This window comes from Nycticebus coucang, chromosome 12 (assembly GCF_027406575.1).
Source record: "Nycticebus coucang isolate mNycCou1 chromosome 12, mNycCou1.pri, whole genome shotgun sequence".
Taxonomy (NCBI): domain Eukaryota; kingdom Metazoa; phylum Chordata; class Mammalia; order Primates; family Lorisidae; genus Nycticebus; species Nycticebus coucang.
Genome location: NC_069791.1, coordinates 62,006,913 through 62,028,644, shown reverse-complemented (window position 1 = coordinate 62,028,644; position 21,732 = coordinate 62,006,913). Strand labels below are relative to the sequence as shown.

The 21,732-nt window shown below is 46.2% G+C and overlaps 1 protein-coding gene across 2 annotated transcripts in view; it reads left to right on the top strand.

The window, feature by feature from the left end:
- Positions 1–8,992: 8,992 nt before the first annotated feature.
- Positions 8,993–21,732, top strand: part of PRKAR1B (protein kinase cAMP-dependent type I regulatory subunit beta) — a 161,340-nt gene continuing 148,600 nt past the window's right edge. The window contains exons 1-2 of one of the 2 annotated variants that reach the window (XM_053554643.1): positions 8,993–9,189; positions 10,179–10,377. In XM_053554643.1, coding sequence (XP_053410618.1) covers positions 9,041–9,189; positions 10,179–10,377 — 348 coding nt within the window. In that variant the 5' untranslated portion in view covers positions 8,993–9,040. Of the gene's footprint in view, positions 9,190–9,796; positions 9,947–10,178; positions 10,378–21,732 lie in introns of those variants that run through there. The other variant, XM_053554644.1, reaches the window with a different exon arrangement.

The window sequence follows — 21,732 nt, the reverse complement described above, 5'->3', positions numbered from 1 at the left end:
GTTTTAGGAGCTAGACACAGCCTGTGGACCTAACTTAACAACTTGCATGTCCTTGCTCATGGAAAGTCAGTAAGGAATTCCCTTAATGAATGGTTTATGGGGCCAGCTCTTCACAGGTACCTGGGGCCTTTACTTCCTCTTTTGTATAGGGAGTTTGGGGGGGGAGGTCCTGAGATTTTTATTTTCTTTCATATATCAATCTACAGATGAATGAATAAACAAATGTGGTCTATCCATACGATGGAATATCATTCAGCTTAAAAAAGAGGGAGATTCTGTTTCAAGTGGCTAAGGCGCCAGCCACATACACCTGAGCTGGCTGGTTCAAATCCAGCCCAGGCCCACCAAACAACAATGATGGCTGCAACCAAAAAATAGCAGGGCGTTGTGGCGGGCGCCTGTAGTCCCAGCTACTTGGGAGGCGGAGGCAGGAGACTCGCTTGAGCCCAGGAGTTGGAGGTTGCTATGAGCTGTGATGCCACGGCACTCTACCCAGGGTGACAGCTTGAGACTCTGTCTCAAAAAAAAAAAAAGAAAAGAGGGAGATTCTGACACATGCCACATCATGGATGAACCTGCAGGATATGATGCTAAGGGAAACAAACCAGTCCCCAAAAGACACATCCTGTATGATTCCACTTATCCAAGCAGCTGGTGTTGACACAGTGGCTCTGGGTTTGGGGTTTGATATTTTTTCTGGAGATTCTGGTTGCTGGAGTCTCTTACCATGTGGGAGAGCCCAGACCCCCATCAGCAAATCTGAGGAGGGTGGAGGAAGAGACAGCCTGGGAAAAAGAAATGGCAGCAGCTATCTCTTCCCCAAGTGGCTACCGACAAACCGACCGCCTGCAAGATGGGAAATGCTTTTTTACTGGACACTTACAATGACTAAGTTGATATGGGGTTGTATATCTTAGCATAATTATTGAATATTTAAATTTTCTATGTTTGAGCCAGAATGTGATAGAGCTGTCTGTATATCTAGGGGTAGAAACGGAACATCCTCCACTGAATATATTTCAAGGAGCCACAAAAGGTAAGAAAAAGGTGAATTCCAAGTCCCTTACAGGAGTCTTGCTTGTCCAATGTCTCTGTCACATGTTTGAAAACACGTCATTTAGTCCAGCATAATAAACTGATTTGAGCAAATAACCCTTAGTTCGTTCATTTATCACTCTGTTCAGCAAATATTTATCTGGAGTGTGACATTTCTGGGCATTCTGCTTGGCACCCTCGTACAAGGATGAATGAAGGCAGGTGCAGTGCCTTCCCATGGAGTTGAGCACACAGCAGTGAGATGGAGGCTCAGATGATAACACAAACGGACACAGCTGTGACTTAGCGGATGACACACACTGACGTTGTGATAAAAGTGGGCAACACACACTGACACAAACATGATGTTGGCGGACAACACACCAACAGGGGCATGACATAGGTGGGTAACACATACCAACACGGCTGTGACACAAGCAGCAGAGCAGACACTGGAGTGGGGTTTGAAGAGTGACGACTCTTAACTAGATATGGAGGGAAGGGGAGACAAGGGCATGTCCTTTTCAAAAGGGTGTGCAGAAAATGCCTCTGAGTGGACAAGGGAGATACATCCGGACAAGAGGTGATACTGGTTTTGACTACAGTGCTCGTGGAGAAATGTGGGCAGATTCAAAAGTTGTTCTGTAGACAACATTGACAGGACTTGGCCACAGACAGGAGATAGAGGGAGGCAGATGTCAGGAGGACCTGCAGGGTTCTGGCTCAGCCAACTGGACAGATGGAGGCCTCTCTCACAGAGATGCAAAACACTGGATGGTGACCAGGCTGTGGAGCAGAAGCAGGTGTCTGGCTTGGGGCATAGCGATCTTGATGTGGTTCCCTGTTATGTGACACTGCCTAATGAATCGCCCCAAAACACAGTGGTCTCCAACAATGGTATTAAGTTCACAGATTGCATGGGTCATGGGGCTGATGGGTCACGGGGCTCCTTTTATTCCATGGTTGAAGTAGGGGCTGGAGGCACCTGGACGCTGATCACTCACGTGTCCAGCTCTCAATGCTGGCAGTTACCAGTAGTCTAGCTTCTCTCCACATGGCTATTCCTGGGCTACCTCCTCCCAAGAATAGGAGAAGCCCAGGCAGAAGCTGTGTTGCCTTCATCTGGCCACAGAAGGCCTGGGGTCTTAGCCATATCCTCACAGGCGAGCTGGGCCTCAGAGCACATGGGGAGGCCATCCCACTTAAGCTCAGCTGTTCAGACCCCAATGCCCCTCGTCCAGTGTCTTTAGGTTGGGTTCCCTGGGGGAGGGTCTAACGTGGCCCGCGTGTCCTGGCTGGGTCTTGCAACCCAGTGCACCCACTTTCCTTCTGCACCTGCTTCAGGAGTGGTCATCCCTCCATTGTCTAGAAACCCATGGTCTTACTCTCTGTGCTGAAGTAGAACCAGCCCTGCCTTCCCCACTCTTTAGCTCTCACTTCCTGAGATTTTGGAGGCTTCTAGGCTAGAAATTGGGCTCTTCTCAGCTTTCCACACTAATGACTTAGGCTCAGCATCCTTGGTTCTGGTAAGTGAATGACTACTCCCTTCTACTCTCAGACTTCCAAGGAGGTTCATGCCTTTCAATACAAAATGCCTTAATTGTGGTTTTAGTGCACTTTTTAGAAGGAAGTGAAAATAATAGGTGTTTTATTTTTTATTTTTATTTATTTATTTGCAGTTTTTGGCCAGGTCTGGGCCTGAACCCACCACCTCTGGCATATGGCACCACAGGCGCCGCCCTATTTCTATTTTTTTTTAGACAGTCTCAGTTGTCCTGGGTAGAGTGCCATAGCGTCACAGCTCACAGCAACCTCAAACTCTTGGGCTTAAGAGATTCTCTTGCCTCAGTCTCCCAAGTAGCTGGGACTACAGGTGCCCACCACAATGCCTGGCTATTTTTTGGTTATAGTTATCATTGTTGTTTGGCAGGTGCCAGGCTGGCTTCTAACCCGCCAGCTCTGGTGTATGTGGCCAGCATCCTAGCCGCTGAGCTACAGGCGCCCAGCCTGCATTTACATTTTCAATGGCATTTTTCCAAATTTATCTCCACAAAGGTGGTATCAATTTAGATTCTTACAATGTATAAACACCCATATCCCATACCCTTAACAAAACAACATTCTCAGTTTTTTTTTTTTCGTTTTTTTGAGACAGAGTCTCACGTTGTCACCCTCAGTAGAGTGCTGTGGCATCATAGCTCACAGCAACCTCAAACTCTTGGGTTGAAGTGATTCTCTTGCCTCAGCCTCCCTAGTAGCTGGGACTACAGGTGCCCGCCATAATGCCTGGCTATTTTTTTGTTGTTGTTTATCAGGCCAGGGCTGGGTTTGAACCCACCAGCTCTGGAGCATGTGGACAGCACCCTAACCACTAAACTACAGATGCACAGCCACATTGTCAGATTTTTGGATTTTTGCTCATTTGGTAGGTAAAAAATAGTATGATAATAATATTTTGTTAAATTTAGTATTATTTGTAATAATAATAAATTTATTTCTTGTTTTATCTTTTTTTTTGAGACAGAGTCTCAAGCTATCGCCCTGGATAGAGTGCTATGGTGTCATAGCTCACAGCAACCTCAAACTCTTGGGCTTAAGCAATTCTCTTGCCTCAGCCTCCCAAGTAGCTGGGACTACAGGCACCCCCCACAACACCCAGCTATTTTTTTGTTGCATTTGTCATTGTTGTTTTTGCTGGCCCGGGCCAGATTCAAACCTACCACCCTTGGTGTATGTGGCTGGCACCCTGACCACTGAGCTACGTCCTTGTTTTATCTTTTGAATGCATTTTTAATGCAGAAAAATTTAATTTTTATGTTGTCAAGTATAGCAAATTTTTTGTTTGTTTGTTTTTGTAGAGACAAAATTTTGTTTTATCCCCCTCGGTAGAGTGCCGTGGCATCACACAGCTCACAGCAACCTCCAGCTCCTGGGCTTAGTTGATTCTCTTTGCCTCAGCCTCCCAATAGCTGGGACTACAGGCCCCCGCCACAACGCCTGGCTATATTTTTGTTGCAGTTTGGCCGGGACTGGGTTTGAACCCGCCACCATTGGTATATGGGGCTGGGACCCTACTCACTGAGCCACAGGCGCCGCCCCAAATATAGCAATTTTTACATTTAAGGCTCCTAGATTTTGTGTTATGTTTAGAAAGTCCTCTACTCCATGATTATATAGTTTTCCAACTTTTCTTCTATTACTCTTATATTTTTGATGTTTATATTTAAATCTTTGATTCATCTGAAATTTATCTATATACTAAGTGACACAGAGATCCTGCATTTTTTTCCAGTTAGCTTTCTAATTGTTTCCAAAATATTTATTAACTTGTAATTTTCCCATCGATGGCCAATGTCACCTTTAAGTGTATTTGGGTGTAAATATTTGGGATTATTTTTGAATTCTTCTGTTTTCTTAGTCTGTGTGTTCATTCTTATGTCAGGTTCAAACTATTTTAATTCTTTTATTCTTATATTTTCATACATGGTATTGCTCAATATTTCCTGGTTTCTCCTGCCATTGTTTTTTCTTGCCTTGCACGAACCCAGGCGTAAAACTAGGCTTCTTCTCCTTGATTTCCCCTTTGTGTTAGTTATCTACTGCTATGTAAAAAATTACCACAGACTTAGTGACTTAAGAGGACACACACTTACTAACTCACAGTTTCTGTGGGTCAGAAATCCAGGAATGGTTCTGCTGGGTCCTCTGAAGGCTGTAGTTGATGCCAGGGCTGGGTTTTCATCTGAGGCTTGGCCAGTGAAGGGTCCACTCTCAAGTGCAGCGTTCACTTCCTTATAGGCTATCGGCTGGAGGCTGCCCACAGTTCATGACTGCAGAGTCCTTTCACAGCAGCTCACAACACAGCCCTGGTTTCTTCAAATCCGGCAGAGGAGTGGGGCCCCCCAGCAAGTCAGATGTTACAATCCCCTGCACCACAACCACAAGGAGCATGTGTGGTGTCCATATATCACCTTACACTGGGTAGGAGTAAGTCTCAGGCCCTCCCCATGCTGAAGGAGAGGACCCCAAAGGTAAGAGTGCTGGGGGGGATTGAGGCAGAGACCCTGCAGCCATTGTCCCGTCTGTCCACTGTACTAGGGGGTCATGTGTAGAGCAGACGTCCTTGAAATTCTCTGGCAAAATTGTGTGTGAAATTTTGCATCCCAGACTTGTACAGCAAACAATTTAGAACTTGAATATTAGACAACACTATTTCTATGAAGTCCGGCTTACTCCTCCAGGAGCAATTTCTCACCATGGAAGTTTCTGCTGAAGCCTGGTACTGGCACCAGCTTGTTTAGCACCATCTGCCTGCTTCGCTTCCTTCCATCTGCGTTCTCATCCATCCTCAGCTGCCCTCTGCTCCCTCCCTATGGCCTCACCTTCTGCATCTCTGAAGGGCTGTGAAGGTATCTGCTCTGGGGAGGAGTCAGGACCTGGCTATTGCGCTTCACGGTTACTGGGCTCGTACATGTGCTTTGTGGTGTGCTCAGCCTCCTGTCCCTGATTTCCTCATGTTACCCACCACAATTGGAAGATTTAATGGCATCTTCCATCCTCCCATAGGCTCAGGAGAGCTCCTGCACACTGCCCAGGTAACCCCAGGGCAGACCTGGGATCCCCACCTGGAAGTCTAACTACAGAGCCCCATCTCTGCAGCCTCTCCAGAAGCCAAAGATCATGGCTTAGCTAATGATCTCCCCCGCCCCTTTTTTTTTATAAATGTTTATTTATTTATTTATTTATTTTTTGTTGTTGTTGTTGTTGCAGTTTTGCCGGGGCTGGGTTTGAACCCGCAACCCTTGGCATATGGGGCTGGCGCCCTACTCACTGAGCCACAGGCGCCGCCTTTTTTCCCTTTTTGTACCCTAGAAAATATGTTTGTCTCCTTGCCATGCAGAGTGAAGTAAAAATAAGGCCAGCACTATTCATGCATACTTGCACTCTCAGTGTAGCAGGAGAGACAGGAAATAAGCCAGCACCTTCCACAATTATTTGCTTGTGCTTATGATTGGAATCACCATGCACTGGGAGCCCTGGGCCCTCCAGAGTCAGTGGGGGGAGGTGGCCTAGGGAATTTCCCTGCAGAAGTAACTTTTAAGTTAAATCTTAGGGGATAAATAAGAATTGGCAGAACAGAGTTTGGCTTTGAGGTTGGATCATTGCAAGGTCACTATGGGTACATCTGGTCACTTGGTGAATCTTGCAGTGAAGTAAGAACCACACAGGTGGGACATGTGAATACCTCTGTTGGAGAAAAGCACAGGGCTCCCCACTCATTCTCAGCCCAGTGTGTTTACTGGGGTTTTCAGTGGACAGCCAACCACCAGCTGTGTGTTTTCAGAAGGAAACAGCTGCTTAGACACCACATAAAAGCCAGGATTTGTTGCTGCTGAGCAGGGTGGTAACCTACTACGGATGGCCTACACAGTTTGATGACCAAGTTCAGGTCATCTGTGCTTACTAAACCCCTTTCTCTGCCTAATCTCCGGCCATTTAGTGGAGGTGTTTGTGCTGGGTAGGAGTGTGTACCTCAGATCAGAGATGTGTCCCCTTGTTCTAGTTGCTACCAACAAGAGGCAATAAGCCAACTGGTTTGGACAATAAAAGGCATTTGTTGGTGAACATAATTGGAAAGCCTTGATACATGGTGTAGGTTGAGGTCCAGGCATGGTCTGAGCATGGTCCTGGCTCCATTCTTCTGTAATTTTTTCTCTGGCACGTCTGTGTGTTGATTTTACCCTCTGGGATTGATCAGACAGTGAGCTGGACATTTTGGTGTGTTTGCCCTTGGCTCAAGCCAGTTGGGGGCGGCCAGCGGAATGCCTTGGGGTAATGCAAAGGTTTACCCCAGTGTGGGGCAATAGGAGCCTTGCCTTGCACTACTACAAGAGTGAATGCAGGGAGGGAGTTCTTAGGGGTACTGACTGGTGGCCCCTGAAGGGTGGGGGTCACTCAAACAGGGATCTGAGTTTTCCTGCAATGTTTGCAGGAGAGAGGCTGGCAGGAGCTGCTGCCACCGTAGTGTGGGAGAGTGGCTCAGCCAGAAGCCAAAGTTGAATAAGCCCAGTTTCTGGTGGGCTAGGAGCTCCTGCTGACAGCCATCCCTGAACTTGGGAGGTGCTCATCTCACAAGGACATGGTCCAAGGGGAAGGGCTCACAGTAGAAAAAGGTGCCTCAGGGCCAGAGGGCTGTGCTTCTAGGTCAGCCAGGAAGGGTTCCCCATCTCCTCCCAAGGGAATCCTGGGAAGGTCGCATGAGAGAAAAAGCCAGGCCACCACCATGGTGGGGTGAAACCTGGTCTTTTTCTGTCACCCTTGCACCAGGCCATGCTGGAGGAGCTAGAGAAATTGGAGGAGAAGGAGGAAGGTCTGTAGCAGCTCCAGGCAGGCCCAAGGGGAGAGATGGCCTAAGGGTCAGTTGGTTGTGGGATGGGCGTTTTGGTTCAGGTGACATTGGACTCAAATTTCTGAAAAAGGACCTCTTCCAGTAGGCGTGTCCAGGACAAGTGTGAATCTGCCAGAGGTATGGCCAGGGCCAGAGAGGCTCCTGAGGGCCAGGTGTGGAGAATCAGGGGAGCTTCTTCTTTTTTTTTTTTTTTTTTTGAGACAGAGTTTCACTGTATCACCCTAGGTAGAGTGCCGTAGCATCACAGCTCACAGCAACCTCCAGCTCTTGGGCTCAGGCGATTCTCTTGCCTCAGCCTCCTGAGTAGCTGGGACTACAGGTGCCCACCACAACTCCTGGCTATTTTTTGTTGCAGTTTGGCTGGGGCCAGGTTGGAACCTACCACCCTCAGTATGTGGGGCTGGCGCCCTACCCACCGAGTCACAGGCACTGCCCAGGGGAGCTTCTTGTTTGGCCTATTCAGTTTACCTTCAGGCTGGCAGGAAGGAGCTGGGCAATGCCAGCCCTGTGGCAAGGCATGCTGGCAGGGCTGGTGCCTATGGAGCACTGCGTGGACAGGTGAGCATGGACAGATGAATGGGTGACAAGTGTGCATAGGACAGATAAGTGTGGACAGGTGATTGTGGGAGAGGTAGGAGAACAAGTGAGTATTGAAGATGATTAGCGACAGGTGAATGTGGATATGTGGGGACAGGTTGTGGGGGTGACAGGTGAGTGAATAGGTGAGTGGGGGATGAGGGGGCATGGAGCAGAGAAGCTGACAGGTGAGTGTGGAATAGGTGGGTGATAAGGACATGTAAGTGTGGACAGGTGACTTTGGACAGGGAGCAGATATTCTCTCCTTCAAGGCATGAGCTCCCTGTCCTCGCTCTCCTGGTATTCAGACCCTCCAGGGCAGTGGTTCTCAACGTGTGGGTCACAACCCACAGGAACTGTATTAAAGGGCTGTGGCATTAGGAAGGTTGAGAACCACTGCTTCAGGGAAAGAGAGACTAAGTCTGTGGCACCACCCTAGCAGAATGGGGCGATAGAAAAATAAGAACAATTCTCCTTCCTGCAGGCCTGCATGTGTGGATTAGGATGTTACCCAGGGGACTCCCAGGGATGGTGGGAAATAATTAAGGACGGCCCTGCCTTTTCCCACTGGGGTATCTGGGTGAAGCTGGTGCCCTTAACCAAGAAAAGGGAATGGACTCGATTCATTGGGGTCTCCTGGGCCCACCTGGCTACCCCCACTGGCCGTTGAGTCAGAGAGACCCCAGAGAACGGGTGTGCTTGCTGGGGTCAGGTGTAGTATAGACACATGGATGTGACCCCCCAGTTCAAAGAATGTCACGGGTGCAGGGGGTGCCCTACACCAGGGTCTGAGTGGAGGGTGAGTTGGTGTGGGGGCGATGGTGGTGGTCCTGGGTGGCCTGCCCCGGAACGTGTGGATCTGTCAAGACCTACTGTGTGTCCCCCTTCGGCCAGAGTGGGGGCGGGGAGAGTCGGCAGCGGGCCGGGGAGGGGCTGAGGAGAGGGCGGGGTAAGGGGGCCGGAGGAGGTCGGTCGGTGGGGAGATGCCGGGCAGACTCTTGTGCGGGAGGTCCACTCTGGATGCAGCCGGCGAGCGCGCGGCGCGGCGCGGGGGCGGGCGCGGGCGCGGAGGGCGGCGCCGCTGCAGTGCGGGGACCCGCTCGCCCGCCGTCCCCGCGTCCCCGCGTCCTCGCGCAACCGCCTTCTGGCCTCGGGCGCCGCGCATCCAGGTACGCGGGGCTGGGGTGGGGTCGGCGCTGGGACCCCCGGCCCTGTCTGGAGCTCGGCCTTGGCGGGGCCTGGGAGGCCTGTCGGGAACGCAGGCGACGGGAGGTGCCCGGCCCCGTCGCAGCGAGGCGTCCAAGGTGGAATCTGCCCGCAACCCCTCTGGCCGAGGGAGCATCCCGGCCCGCACTCAGCAAACCCAGGCGCCCCCATCACGGCCCGAGAATGCTCCCCCGCGTGCAGGGCCGGGCGGAGCGGGCCGAGGGAGCAGGGTCTGGGGCGGGGGCGGCCGCCCGGGGCCTGGGCATTGTGACTTAAGCCAGTTCGCCGCGCTGAGAACGCGCCGCCGCAGCCTGCATTGTTCCCCTGTTCCATACTCCAGGAGGTTTCCGCTCTTCTCCTTTTTTTTCTTTCTTTTCCTGTGAAACCACCAGCCCTTAACCGCAGCACACCCCTCCCCTCTCCTCCCCTCTCCTCCCCCTTCCCTTCCCTTTCCCTCCTCTTCCCCTTCCCTTCCCTGTCCCTCCCCCTTTCCCTCCCCCTTCCCCTCCCTCCTCCCAGCGCCTGTGGAGGACACCTCCAGCAGGCTGCGGGTCGTGACAACATTGACGGTTCACACAAGTGTCCTTAAAGGGGGGGACGGACAAAAGTGAGGCTTCCTAAGGCCAGGGCCTGACACCGAGGGGCACCGCCTGCTCCCACCTGCAGAGCCACACACTCCGCTGTCTGAGCCTTCTTGTCCCTGCTGGGACTTGCTTAGAGGTAAGGCTTTGGGAGTTGTTTCTAACAACTCGCCTGGCCCAACATAAGGGAAGATCTTTGACAAATGCAAAATAAATTACTTCTGTGTTGCTCAAACCCATAGAAGTAATTGGGTTTGAGCACAAGGATAAACCTTATTCTACGTCACGTGCATATTTTTGAACCAAAAGGAGCATCCCCAGTGTCCCCCACCACATCCTAAGGCCCCTGTGATTTGGGTTTTCCTGAACAGGACAGAAGAAGACACCCTCACCATGGCCTCTCCACCCAGTGCCCCCCCTGAGGAGGAAGACTGCGTGAAGATGTGTGAGCTGTATGTTCAGAAGCACAACATCCAGCAGGTCCTCAAAGACTGTGTGGTACACCTGTGCGTCTGCAAGCCAGACCGCCCCATGAAGTTCCTCCGGGAGCACTTTGAGAGGCTGGAGAAGGTCAGTAGCTTTCCCCACCTGTGTCCTTTGCAGGTATACCGCAAAACTTCCCTCTTGTTCTTCTGTCCTCATGAAGGCTGGATGCTGAGGGAATGCTGTCCTGCAGACCTTTCCAGAAGAATGGGGAGAGGCCAACTGGGGCTGCTCCTGCCTTGTTCAGTCCCCTACAACTCATCCCCTGGCACCGTCTTCCAAGTAACAGAATTTCCCCTTCTCTTACCAGAGGGTTCAGGGCCTTTGGAGCTCTTGTGGAAGGCATTCCAGGGGTTTCTAGGTCCAGCTGACTGTTAACTGGTAGCTTATGGGGTTGTCTGACAGCTTCCAACTCAGAAGACAGAGGTGGGGACCAGGTTGATTGTAGATGCTATTAGCACTTGGGGTAAAAGAAAATAGCTCCAATCTCTAGGGCAATGTGGGACTTTTGAGGTCAGATTTCATGCAGATCCAAGTCACTGAGACTTTACAGCCACTGGTAGAGGAAAATGCCCTTGAACTTGTGTGGTTGTGGGGGAAGCACAGGCTTATCTGACTCGGCTCTTAAGGAGAGACCCCTATAACTCATTCCTCTATGAGCATTGCCTTTCACCCTGTCTGGTCTCCTGAATATGGGTTCTTTGGGTAGAAGGGTATGGCCAGGAAGCAGGTGGTAGGGACATGAGCCTCACCCCCCACCTTGCATCTCACTGCCTCTTGGGCCAGTCCCTCCAGTATTCATTCTGGCTCTCTATCCTAAACTCTTTCTAGGTACCACCTAAGATTTCTCTTGGTCCTTTTATCACAACATAACTGTCCGTTGACTTAATCTTTCATGAGGACTAGGTGTGGATGTAGGACCACATCAGGCCAAGGTCTACCTTTAAGCACCTGTGAGCCAGGGAGTACCTGTCCAGTGGGGTTATGCTTTTGATAGGGGTCTTTTAAGATCACATAGCTCTAACCCACAGAATGTACTTACTTCTTCCCTTTAAAACAATCCATTAAAAAACACTTTGAAGTAATATGTGCCTTTAAGAAAATTTGAAAAGTTCAGAGATGCAAAGAAGAAATAAAAATCCCCTGTAGTCCTATCTCCCTATTTCCACCTCAGATGCTGTGTTTTTAAAAACATAGTTTTAGCTGTGTTATAAATGCAGTTTTATATTTTGTATTTTCATTTATTATGTAATTTCCATAGATCTTCTGTAAGTGACTGCACATCTTCTGTTGAGAAGATTTACTAAAGTTTTTTCAACCTTTCCCTGGAGTGGACAGTTGAGTTGTATCCATTTTTTTAATATCGAAAATTATGCCATACTAACATATTTGTGCATAGATTTTTTTTTTCTGTGTGTAGTATTGTTTGTTTAGGATGGCCTTTAAGAAATGGAATTACTTGGTCAAAGTAATCTTGCTGGTATCATCAAAATGCTTCCCAGAATGGCAGCATCAGGAATGCAATTGTTAAGTTTACCCACCCTAGGCAGCTTTAGCTGTTTTGTCATTTTACTTTTTTTTTTTGCAGTTTTGGCTGGGGGCAGGTTTGAACCCACCACCTCTGGTATATGGGGCTGGCGCCCTACTCCTTGAGCCACAGGCGCCACCCTAGCTTTAGCTATTTTAATTGAAGAGTTTTTTTTTTCTTTCTTTCTGCAATTGATAAGTGAAAATGGTTGTGTGAGCTCAGTCCATCTTTCTTTGGTTTCTGGAGGAGTTACTGTTTAGGACAAAGTTCAGTGAAGGAGTTCTAGTTCCAAACACTTAGGAGAGAACTGGGGGTGGAGACTATCAGTTCCCTGCAGGCAGGTGCTGGCATATCCTTCCCCAGCTCAAACTGTAGCTTCATTAGAACTGGAGTTACTGGGCGGCTCCTGTGGTTCAAAGGAGTAGGGCACTGGCCCCATATACCGGAGGTGGTGGGTTCAAACCTGGCTCTGGCCAAAAACTGCAAAAAAAAAAAAAAAAAAAACACACTCTGGCTTTTTTTTTTTTGAGACAGTCTCACTCTGTCACTCTGAGTAGGGTGCCATAGTGTCCTAGCTCACTCACAGCAACTTCAAACTCTTGGGCTTGAGCAATCCTCTTGCCTCAGCCTCCCAAGTAGCTGGGGCTACAGATGTGTAACACTATGCCCAGCTAGTTTTTCTATTTTTAGTAGAGATGGGGTCTCACTCTTCCTCAGACTGGTCTCGAACTCCTGAGCTCAGGCAATCCACCCACCTCAGCCTCCCAGAGTGCTAGGATTACAGGTGTGAGCCACTATGCCCAGCCCTGGTTTTTTTTTTTTTTTGAGACAGAGCCTCAAGCTATCACCCTGGGTAGAGTGCTGTGGCATCAGAGCTCACAGCAACCTCCAACTCCTGGGCTCAAGCCATTCTCCCACCTCCACCTCCCAAGTAGCTGGGACTATAGGTACCCGCCACAACGCCCGCCTTTTTTTTTTGGTTGTAGCCGTCATTGTTGTTTGGTGGCCCGGGCTATATTCGAACCCGCCAGCTCAGGTGTATGTGGCAACGCCTTAGCCGCTTGAGCCACAGGTGCCAAGCCAGCCTGGATTTTTTTTTTTTAAGTCTCCTGAACTTCTGTGTCAGTTCACTCCCAAAAGATGGAGTTCGTTTATGATTTCCTGACAAGTGCCACCATCACCGCTGTCCCAAATCCTCCTAGCACTGCCTCTGATGCTGGCTGTTGGAGCTAGTTTGATAGCTTGCTCTTGCGCCTGCACTTCCTCCTTCCTGGGAAATAGTGTCTTCTCCCAGACGCTGGTTTGCTAGTGGCTTTCCTCTTTCTGTTGGTCAAGGAATCAGGTGATTTGGACCAACTCCTTCGTCTTTAATAGAACAAACAAGTTGCAATGTATTTCACTTTTGCAAGGGGAGTACACAGCTTAAGAGTCAGAGAACCCAGGCTGCCTTTTCTGAGAGGCATTTGTGGAAATGGATATCAACCCACGAGGACAACCATTCCTGGAGGGTGTGGGCTGTTCAACTGGGTCATGTTTGAAGCTCAGCGTGTTTGCTAGTGACCCACGTTGTGGATGCTATTCTGGTGGCAGACAGAGGCATGACCAGATGGATTGGGTTACTGAACTCTCACCAGTATTGGAGGGGCACACTTGAGTGTAGCTGTGCACTGCATCCCACCAGCCCTCTGGGTTCTGAAGAGGCTGCCAGGGAGGCTGTGATGAACATATGATGGTCCCAGTCCTTGGGTGGGCAGGAATGTTAGTCTGGTAGGGTGTTGAGAGTGGTCGAGGAATAACATGTGTTATGTGCTACACCGTAAGGGGCAGTGACCGACTTTGCCATGGGAAGAGTGGGCAGGAACATTCCATGGGGATGGGCCTTGAGTGGGTAGAAGGCAGCCCTTACCCTGACCAGGCATCCATGGGTGGGGAGAAGAGAGTTTGGGCAGTGGGCAGTGTGTGTGAAGTCCCAGAGCCCTCAGATGGCTGAGTCAGGGCAAACAGGAGGCCGAGGGATGGGGTAGAGGATGGGGAAGGTGCCTTGTGGGTGAGGCAAGCTGGCCTGGGTTTCCAGCTGGAGATGCGACATTACCCTGGTGGCTGCTGGAGCTCTGGACACTTTGATATGCCTGAGATGTTGTCTCATTTCCTCTGGTGAGGGTGGGTAGAAGGGGCTGTCCCAGTGGGTGCCCCGTGTTTGTGGCCCTAGTGATCTCATTCCTGGTCCACTGAAAAGCTAATCCTTGGGGCACAGCGGAAACCAGGAGAACATGGTTGGGGGGTACGAGGGGGTCTGGAGAGGCATGTGGGGGGGGGTGGGCAAGGAACTTTTGGAAGGAAACCCTGAATCCAGAAACTGTTAGCTCCTTGTGCAAGGGCTGTATTTCTTTTTATTTAAATAGAAAAACAAACAGAACATTAGGGCTTTGTTTCTGTGTGTGTGTTTTTAACTGAAAAAGTGACACATGCACTCTGTTAAAGCACAGTGAGAATCACTCTCCTTACCCCACCCCCTCTTCCTCCTCAGAAGCAACCTCCGTGGCTCTTATTCTTTGGTATTTTTTCAGGAGAATTTTGTGCATGTAAATCACAGATAAGCCTCTTTTTAATCGGATTACACACTCTGCATCTTGCTTTCTTCCCCCCCACCTGCCAAAATTGGAAATAAACTGGGAGGTGTAGCCCCATGTCAGCCTCGGTAACCCACTCTCCTTACCATTTAGGATTTATTTTTAAATTTAAATTTAATTTAATTCATTTTTCTTGGCATGTAAGTCTATGAATGTTGACCAAATGTGTAGAGTCTTGTACCCGACACTATAATCAAAACACAGAACATTTCTGCCCCAATTCCCTCCTGTCTTTTGTGGTCAAACCATCCCCTACCTTTAATCCCTGGCTACCCCTGATGCATTTTCCATCAATATGGTCCCACCTTTTCATAATGTACTGTAACTGGAGTCACACTATGTGCAGCCTTGAGGCTGACTTCTGTAATTTAACATGATGCATTTGAGATCCATGTGTATTGTTCATGGATGGAAAGACTCTAAATTTTATTGCTGGGTAGAATTCTGCTGTGTAGATGGATCACAGTTTATCCTTTGTCCAGTGTAGGAATATTTGAATCCTTCCCAATTTTTGTCAACTACAAATAAAGCTGCTGTAAATATTCGTCTTATAGGTTTCCTTGGGGACATAGGTTTTTATTTCACTTGAATAAATATTTAGTAGTGAGATTCCTGGGTCATACAGTGAGTGTTTAACTTTATAAGAAGCTGCCAAACTGTTTTCAGTGTCTGTACCATCTTGCCTTCCACTAACCAGTTACAGTTTTGTTCTTCAATATTGGCAGCATTTGATATAGTCATTCTAACGGGTATGTAATGGGACTTAAAGTGGTTTCATGTTACATTAAAGCTGTTGAACATGTTTTCATGTGCTTATTTGCCATTCATATATCTTCTTCCATGAAGTGGCTGTGTATGTTTTGCCCATTTTTCTTTTATTTTTTTTTTTGATTGTTGGGGATTCATTGAGGGTACAATAAGCCAGTTACACTGATTGCAATTGTTAGGTAAAGTCCCTCCTGCAATCATGTCTTGCCTCCATAAAGTGTGACACACACCAAGGCCCCACCCCCTCCCTCCATCCCTCTTTCTGCTTCCCCCCCCATAACCTTAATTGTCATTAATTGTCCTCATATCAAGATTGAGTACATAGGATTCATGCTTCTCCATTCTTGTGATGCTTTACTAAGAATAATGTCTTCCACTTCCATCCAGGTTAATATGAAGGATGTAAAGTCTCCATTTTTTTTTTAATGGCTGAATAGTATTCCATGGTATACATATACCACAGCTTGTTAATCCATTCCTGGGTTGGTGGGCATTTAGGCTCTTTCCACATTTTGGCGATTGTAAATTGAGCTGCAATAAACAGTCTAGTACAAGTGTCCTTATGATAAAAGGATTTTTTTCCTTCTGGGTAGATGCCCAGTAATGGGATTGCAGGATCGAATGGGAGGTCTAGCTTGAGTGCTTTGAGGTTTCTCCATACTTCCTTCCAGAAAGGTTGTACTAGTTTGCAGTCCCACCAGCAGTGTAAAAGTGTTCTCTTCTCTCCACATCCACGCCAGCATCTGCAGTTTTGAGATTTTGTGATGTGGGCCATTCTTACTGGGGTTAGATGATATCTCAGGGATGTTTTGATTTGCATTTCTCTAATATATAGAGATGATGAACATTTTTTCATGTGTTTGTTAGCCATTCGTCTGTCGTCTTTAGAGAAAGTTCTATTCATGTCTCTTGCCCATTGATATATGGGATTGTTGGCTTTTTTCATGTGGATTAGTTTGAGTTCTCTATAGATCCTGGTTATCAAGCTTTTGTCTGATTGAAAATATGCAAATATCCTTTCCCATTCTGTGGGTTGTCTCTTTGCTTTGGTTATTGTCTCCTTAGCTGTACAGAAGCTTTTCAGTTTAATGAAGTCCCATTTGTTTACTTTTGTTGTTGCAATTGCCATGGCAGTCTTCTTCATGAAGTCTTCCCCCAGGCCAATATCTTCCAGTGTTTTTCCTATGCTTTCTTTGAGGATTTTTATTGTTTCATGCCTTAAATTTAAGTTCTTTATCCATCTTGAGTCAATTTTTGTGAGTGGGGAAAGGTGTGGGTCCAGTTTCAGTCTTTTACATGTAGACATCCAGTTCTCCCAACACCATTTATTGAATAGGGAGTCTTTCCCCCAAGGTATGTTCTTGTTTGGTTTATCGAAGATTGGGTGGTTGTAAGATGTTAGTTTCATTTCTTGGTGTTCAATTCGATTCCAAGTGTCTATGTATCTGTTTTTGTGCCAGTGCCATGCTGTCTTGAGCACTATGGCTTTGTAGTACAGACTAAAATCTGGTATGCTGATGCCCCCAGCTTTATTTTTGTTACTAAGAACTGCCTTAGCTATACGGGGTTTTTTCTGGTTCCATACAAAACGCAGAATCATTTTTTCCAAATCTTGAAAGTACGATGTAGGTACTTTGATAGGAATGGCATTGAATAGGTAGATTGCTTTGGGAAGTATAGACATTTTAACAATGTTGATTCTTCCAATCCATGAGCATGGAATGTTCTTCCATTTGTTAATATCCTCTGCTATTTCCTTTCTGAGGAGTTCATAGTTTTCTTTATAGAGGTCCTTCACCTCCTTCGTTAGGTATATTCCTAGGTATTTCATTTTCTTTGAAACTATGGTGAAGGGAGTTGTGTCCTTAATTACCTTCTCATCTTGACTGTTATTGGTGTACACAAAGGCTACTGACTTGTGGACATTGATTTTATATCCTGAAACATTACTGTATTTTTTGATGACTTCTAGGAGTCTTGTGGTTGAGTCTTTGGGGTTCTCTAAGTATAAGATCATGTCGTCAGCAAAGAGGGAGAGTTTGACCTCCTCTGCTCCCATTTGGATTCCCTTTATTTCCTTGTCTTGCCTAATTGTATTGGCTAGAACTTCCAGCACTATGTTGAATAGTAAAGGTGACAGAGGACAACCTTGTCTGGTTCCAGTTCTAAGAGGAAAAGCTTTGAGTTTTACTCCATTCAATAAAATATTGGCTGTGTGTTTGTCATAGATAGCTTCAATCAGTTTTAGAAATGTGCCACCTACGCCTATACTCTTCAGTGTTCTAATTAGAAAAGGATGCTGGATTTTATCAAATGCTTTTTCTGCATCTATTGAGAGGATCATGTGATCTTTATTTTTGCCTCTGTTAATATGGTGGATAACGTTTATGGACTTGCGTATGTTAAACCAGCCTTGCATCCCTGGGATGAAGCCTACTTGATCGTGATGAATGACTTTTTTGATGATAAGCTGTAATCTATTGGCTAGGATTTTGTTGAGAATTTTTCCGTCTATATTCATGAGTGAGATTGGTCTGAAATTCTCCTTTTTGTTTGGGTCTTTTCCTGGTTTTGGTATCAGGGTGATGTTTGCTTCATAGAATGTGTTGGGGAAGATTCCTTCTTCCTCAGTTTTTTGGAATAATTTCTGCAGTACAGGAATAAGCTCTTCCTTGAAGGTTTGATAGAATTCTGGAGTGAAACCATCTGGACCAGGGCATTTTTTAGTTGAAAGCTTTTTTATTGTTTCTTTGATCTCAGTGCTTGAAATTGGTCTGTTCAGGAGGTCTATTTCTTCCTGGCTAAGTCTAGGGAGAGGGTGTGATTCCAAATATTGATCCATTTCCTTCACATTGTCAAATTTCTGGGCATAGAGTTTCTGGTAGGATTCAGAGATGATCTCTTGTATCTCTGTGGGATCAGTTGTTATTTCCCCTTTATCGTTTCTGATTGAGGTTACTAGAGATTTTACTTTTCTATTTCTAGTTAGTCTGGCCAATGGTTTATCTATTTTATTTATTTTTTCAAAAAAACAATTCCTTGTTTCATTAATTTTCTGAATGATTCTTTTGTTTTCAATTTCATTGATCTCTGATTTGATTTTGGATATTTCTTTTCTTCTACTGAGTTTAGGCTTAGATTGTTCTTCTTTTTCCAATTCCATAAGATCTCTTGTGAGATTGTTGATATGCACTCTTTCTGTTTTTCTAAAGCGATGAATTTTCCTCTCAAAACTGCTTTTGCAGTATCCCAGAGGTTTTGGTAGCTTGTGTCTTCATTGTTGTTATGCTCAAGGAAGTTAATGATTTCCTGTTTTATTTCTTCCTGCACCCATCTGTTATTCAACAGAAGATTGTTTAATTTCCATGCCTTTGGGTGGGGTCGAGCATTTTTGTTAGAGTTGAGTTCCACCTTTAGTGCCTTATGGTCTGAGAAGATACAAGGTAAAATTTCAATTCTTTTGATTCTGTTGATATTTGTTTTGTGTCCCAGGATATGATCAATTTTGGAGAATGTTCCATGAGGTGATGAGAAGAATGTATATTCTTTGTCTTTGGGGTGGAGTGTTCTATATGCGTCTATCAAGCATAGTTGGTCTAAGGTCTCATTTAAATCTCTTATATCTTTGTTTAATTTCTGTTTAGAGGATCTGTCCAGCTCTGTAAGAGGTGTGTTAAAGTCCCCTGTTATGATGGTATTATCAGATATCATATTGCTCAGACTGAGTAAGGTCTGCTTCAAGAATCTGGGAGCATTTAAATTGGGTGCATAAATATTTAGAATTGAAATGTCTTCTTGTTGTAGTTTTCCCTTGACCAATATAAAGTGACCATCTTTGTCTTTTTTGACTTTACTTGCTTTAAATCCACATGTATCTGAAAATAAGATTGCAACTCCTCTTTTCTTCTGAATTCCATTTGCCTGAAAAATTGTCTTCCAACCCTTGACTCGGAGCTTTAATTTGTCTTTTGAAGCCAGGTGTGTTTCTTGCAGACAGCAAATGGACGGCTTGTGTTTTTTAATCCAGTCAGCCAATCTATGTCTTTTCAGTGGGGAATTCAAGCCATTAACATTTATGGAGATAATTGATAAGTGTGGTAGTATTCTATTCGTCTTATTTGGTGAGAGTCCATTGCTTAGTTTTATCTTTTGCATCAGTGTGGAGGTTAGGTTCTGTCCTTTGATTTCTGAGTTCTTACTTTGCTGCTGATCCATTGTGGTGGTCAGTGTGCAGAACAGGTTGAAGTATTTCCTGTAGAGCTGGTCTTGTTGTGGCGAATTTCCTCAATGTTTGTATATCCGTAAATGATTTTAATTTCTCTGTCAATTTTGAAGCTTAGCTTAGCAGGGTACAGAATTCTGGGCTGGAAATTGTTCTGTTTAAGTAGATTAAAGGTAGATGACCATTGTCTTCTTGCTTGGAAAGTTTCATTAGAGAAGTCTGCGGTCACTCTGATGGATTTGCCCCTGTAGGTCAACTGGCGCTTACTCCTGGCAGCTTGCAGAATCTTTTCTTTTGTCTTGACTTTGGACAGGTTCATCACAATGTGTCTTGGAGAAGCTCGGTTAGAGTTGAGGCGACCTGGGGTCCGATATCCCTCTGAAAGCAGTGTGTCAGAATCTTTGGTGATGTTTGGGAAATTTTCTTTGATAATATTCTCTAGTATGGCTTCCATTCCTCTGGGGCATTCTTCTTCCCCTTCTGGAATTCCTATAACTCGTATGTTGGAACGCTTCATAAAGTCCCATAATTCTGACAGTGAACGTTCTGCTTTCTCTCTCTTCTTTTCTGCCTCTTTTACTATCTGAGTTATCTCAAAAACTTTGTCTTCTACCTCTGAAATTCTTTCTTCTGCATGGTCTAACCTGTTGCTGATACTTTCCATTGCATCTTTAAGTTCCCTGATTGTTTCATTTCCTTCAGCTCTGCTATATCCTTTTTATATTCTTCATATCGTTCATCTCTGATTTGATTCTGTTTTTGGATTTCCTTTTGGTTATTTTCCACTTTATTAGCAGTTTCCTTCATTGTTTCCATCATTTCTTTCATTGTTTTCAGCATGTGTATTCTAAATTCCCTTTCTGTCATTCCTAACATTTCTGTATAGGTGGAATCCTCTGCAGTAGCTACCTCATGGTCCCTTGGCGGGGTTGTTCTGGACTGGTTCTTCATGTTGCCTGGAGTTTTATTCTGATTCTTCCTCATGAGTGATTTCTTTTATCTGTTTCCTTGCCCTAATTTTCCTTTCACTTCCTCTTGCTCTTTTAAGTTCTTGTGCCTGTGGACTAAGGGTTACAGAACCAGAAGGGTGAGAAGGTTGAGGAGCAAAAAAGGGATGAAAGAAAGGAGGACCGAGTGATAAGAAAAAAAAGAAAGATAGAGAAAGGAGAGGGGGTGGGGATAAGGAATATTGACAAAAAGAAGAGAGGTACAGAAAGAGGGAGACAGGGCAATATAGGTGTACAGTAGGGTACTTTGACACAACCTTAAAAAACCCCACCTTCTGGGTGTGCCCAGTTGGGTGGTTCCCTTGAGGTCAGCAGCTCTTTGCTAACCTGGTCAGACACAGTACCCCACCTCCACCAAGTAGAGAGGAAAGACAAAAATGCTATAAATCAAACCAAAACAAGCAAACAGAAAACTTTACGGGGATACAATTGGGTGAAAAACCAAATGATAGCGGTAGAAACACTAGCAAAAATGAAGTTGTAGTTATTAAAAAAGGCAGCAATGGGAAATTATAATTAAACTAGAAAAACTGAGAAAGAAAAAGGGATCTGTATGGAAAAGATTGAAATTAAAAAACAAAAGAACATCAACAACGTCAAAATAAACAAAACAAAACAAAAAAAAAAACAACCAAACAAAAAAAAAGAAAAAAATACACAACCAAAAACAAAGCAGTTTGTATATGTTATTGAATATTGTCTGGGCAACACGTGGTCTTCTGGGGTATGAGATGTTAGTCACAGTTCTGATACGACTGGAGGCTGCTGATTTCTCAAACCCCAGCAGGTAGACACCCTAAATCTCTCTTCAGCCCACTTAAAAGGCACTTTGAACTTGTAAACTTGCTGAGCAGAAGCTTTCCCAGCTTTCTCGCTGGAATCACTGCTGAAGTGGCTATCCGCTTACCCAGTGTGCCAAAACGGTCTCACTCTGCCCCTGAGGGTTAGGGCTGCAAGGCGGCTCAGACCCCACCCTTAGGCTACTTGGTTGCTGGGTTACAAGCTCCCACCCGTTTCTAGCTCTGCTACCCTGCGGAGCTTGCCGGGGCAGATCACTGACAATGGTTCCGTGTGACCCACCGCCAAACACTATTAGCTCCGTCTGGCTCAGCGGCTCAGACTGGGGCCCTAGACAACGGCCAAAGTTCTCCGCACTCCCGCTCAGGCCTTCCCCAGGGCAGTTCAACTCAGTGCCAAGCCTAAGGACATCAAAACAGTTCACAGGTAAGGCCTTTCTGGTTTGCAGTCTCGCTGCTACTGAACTTAACAGTTGTGGGCGGGTTTAGA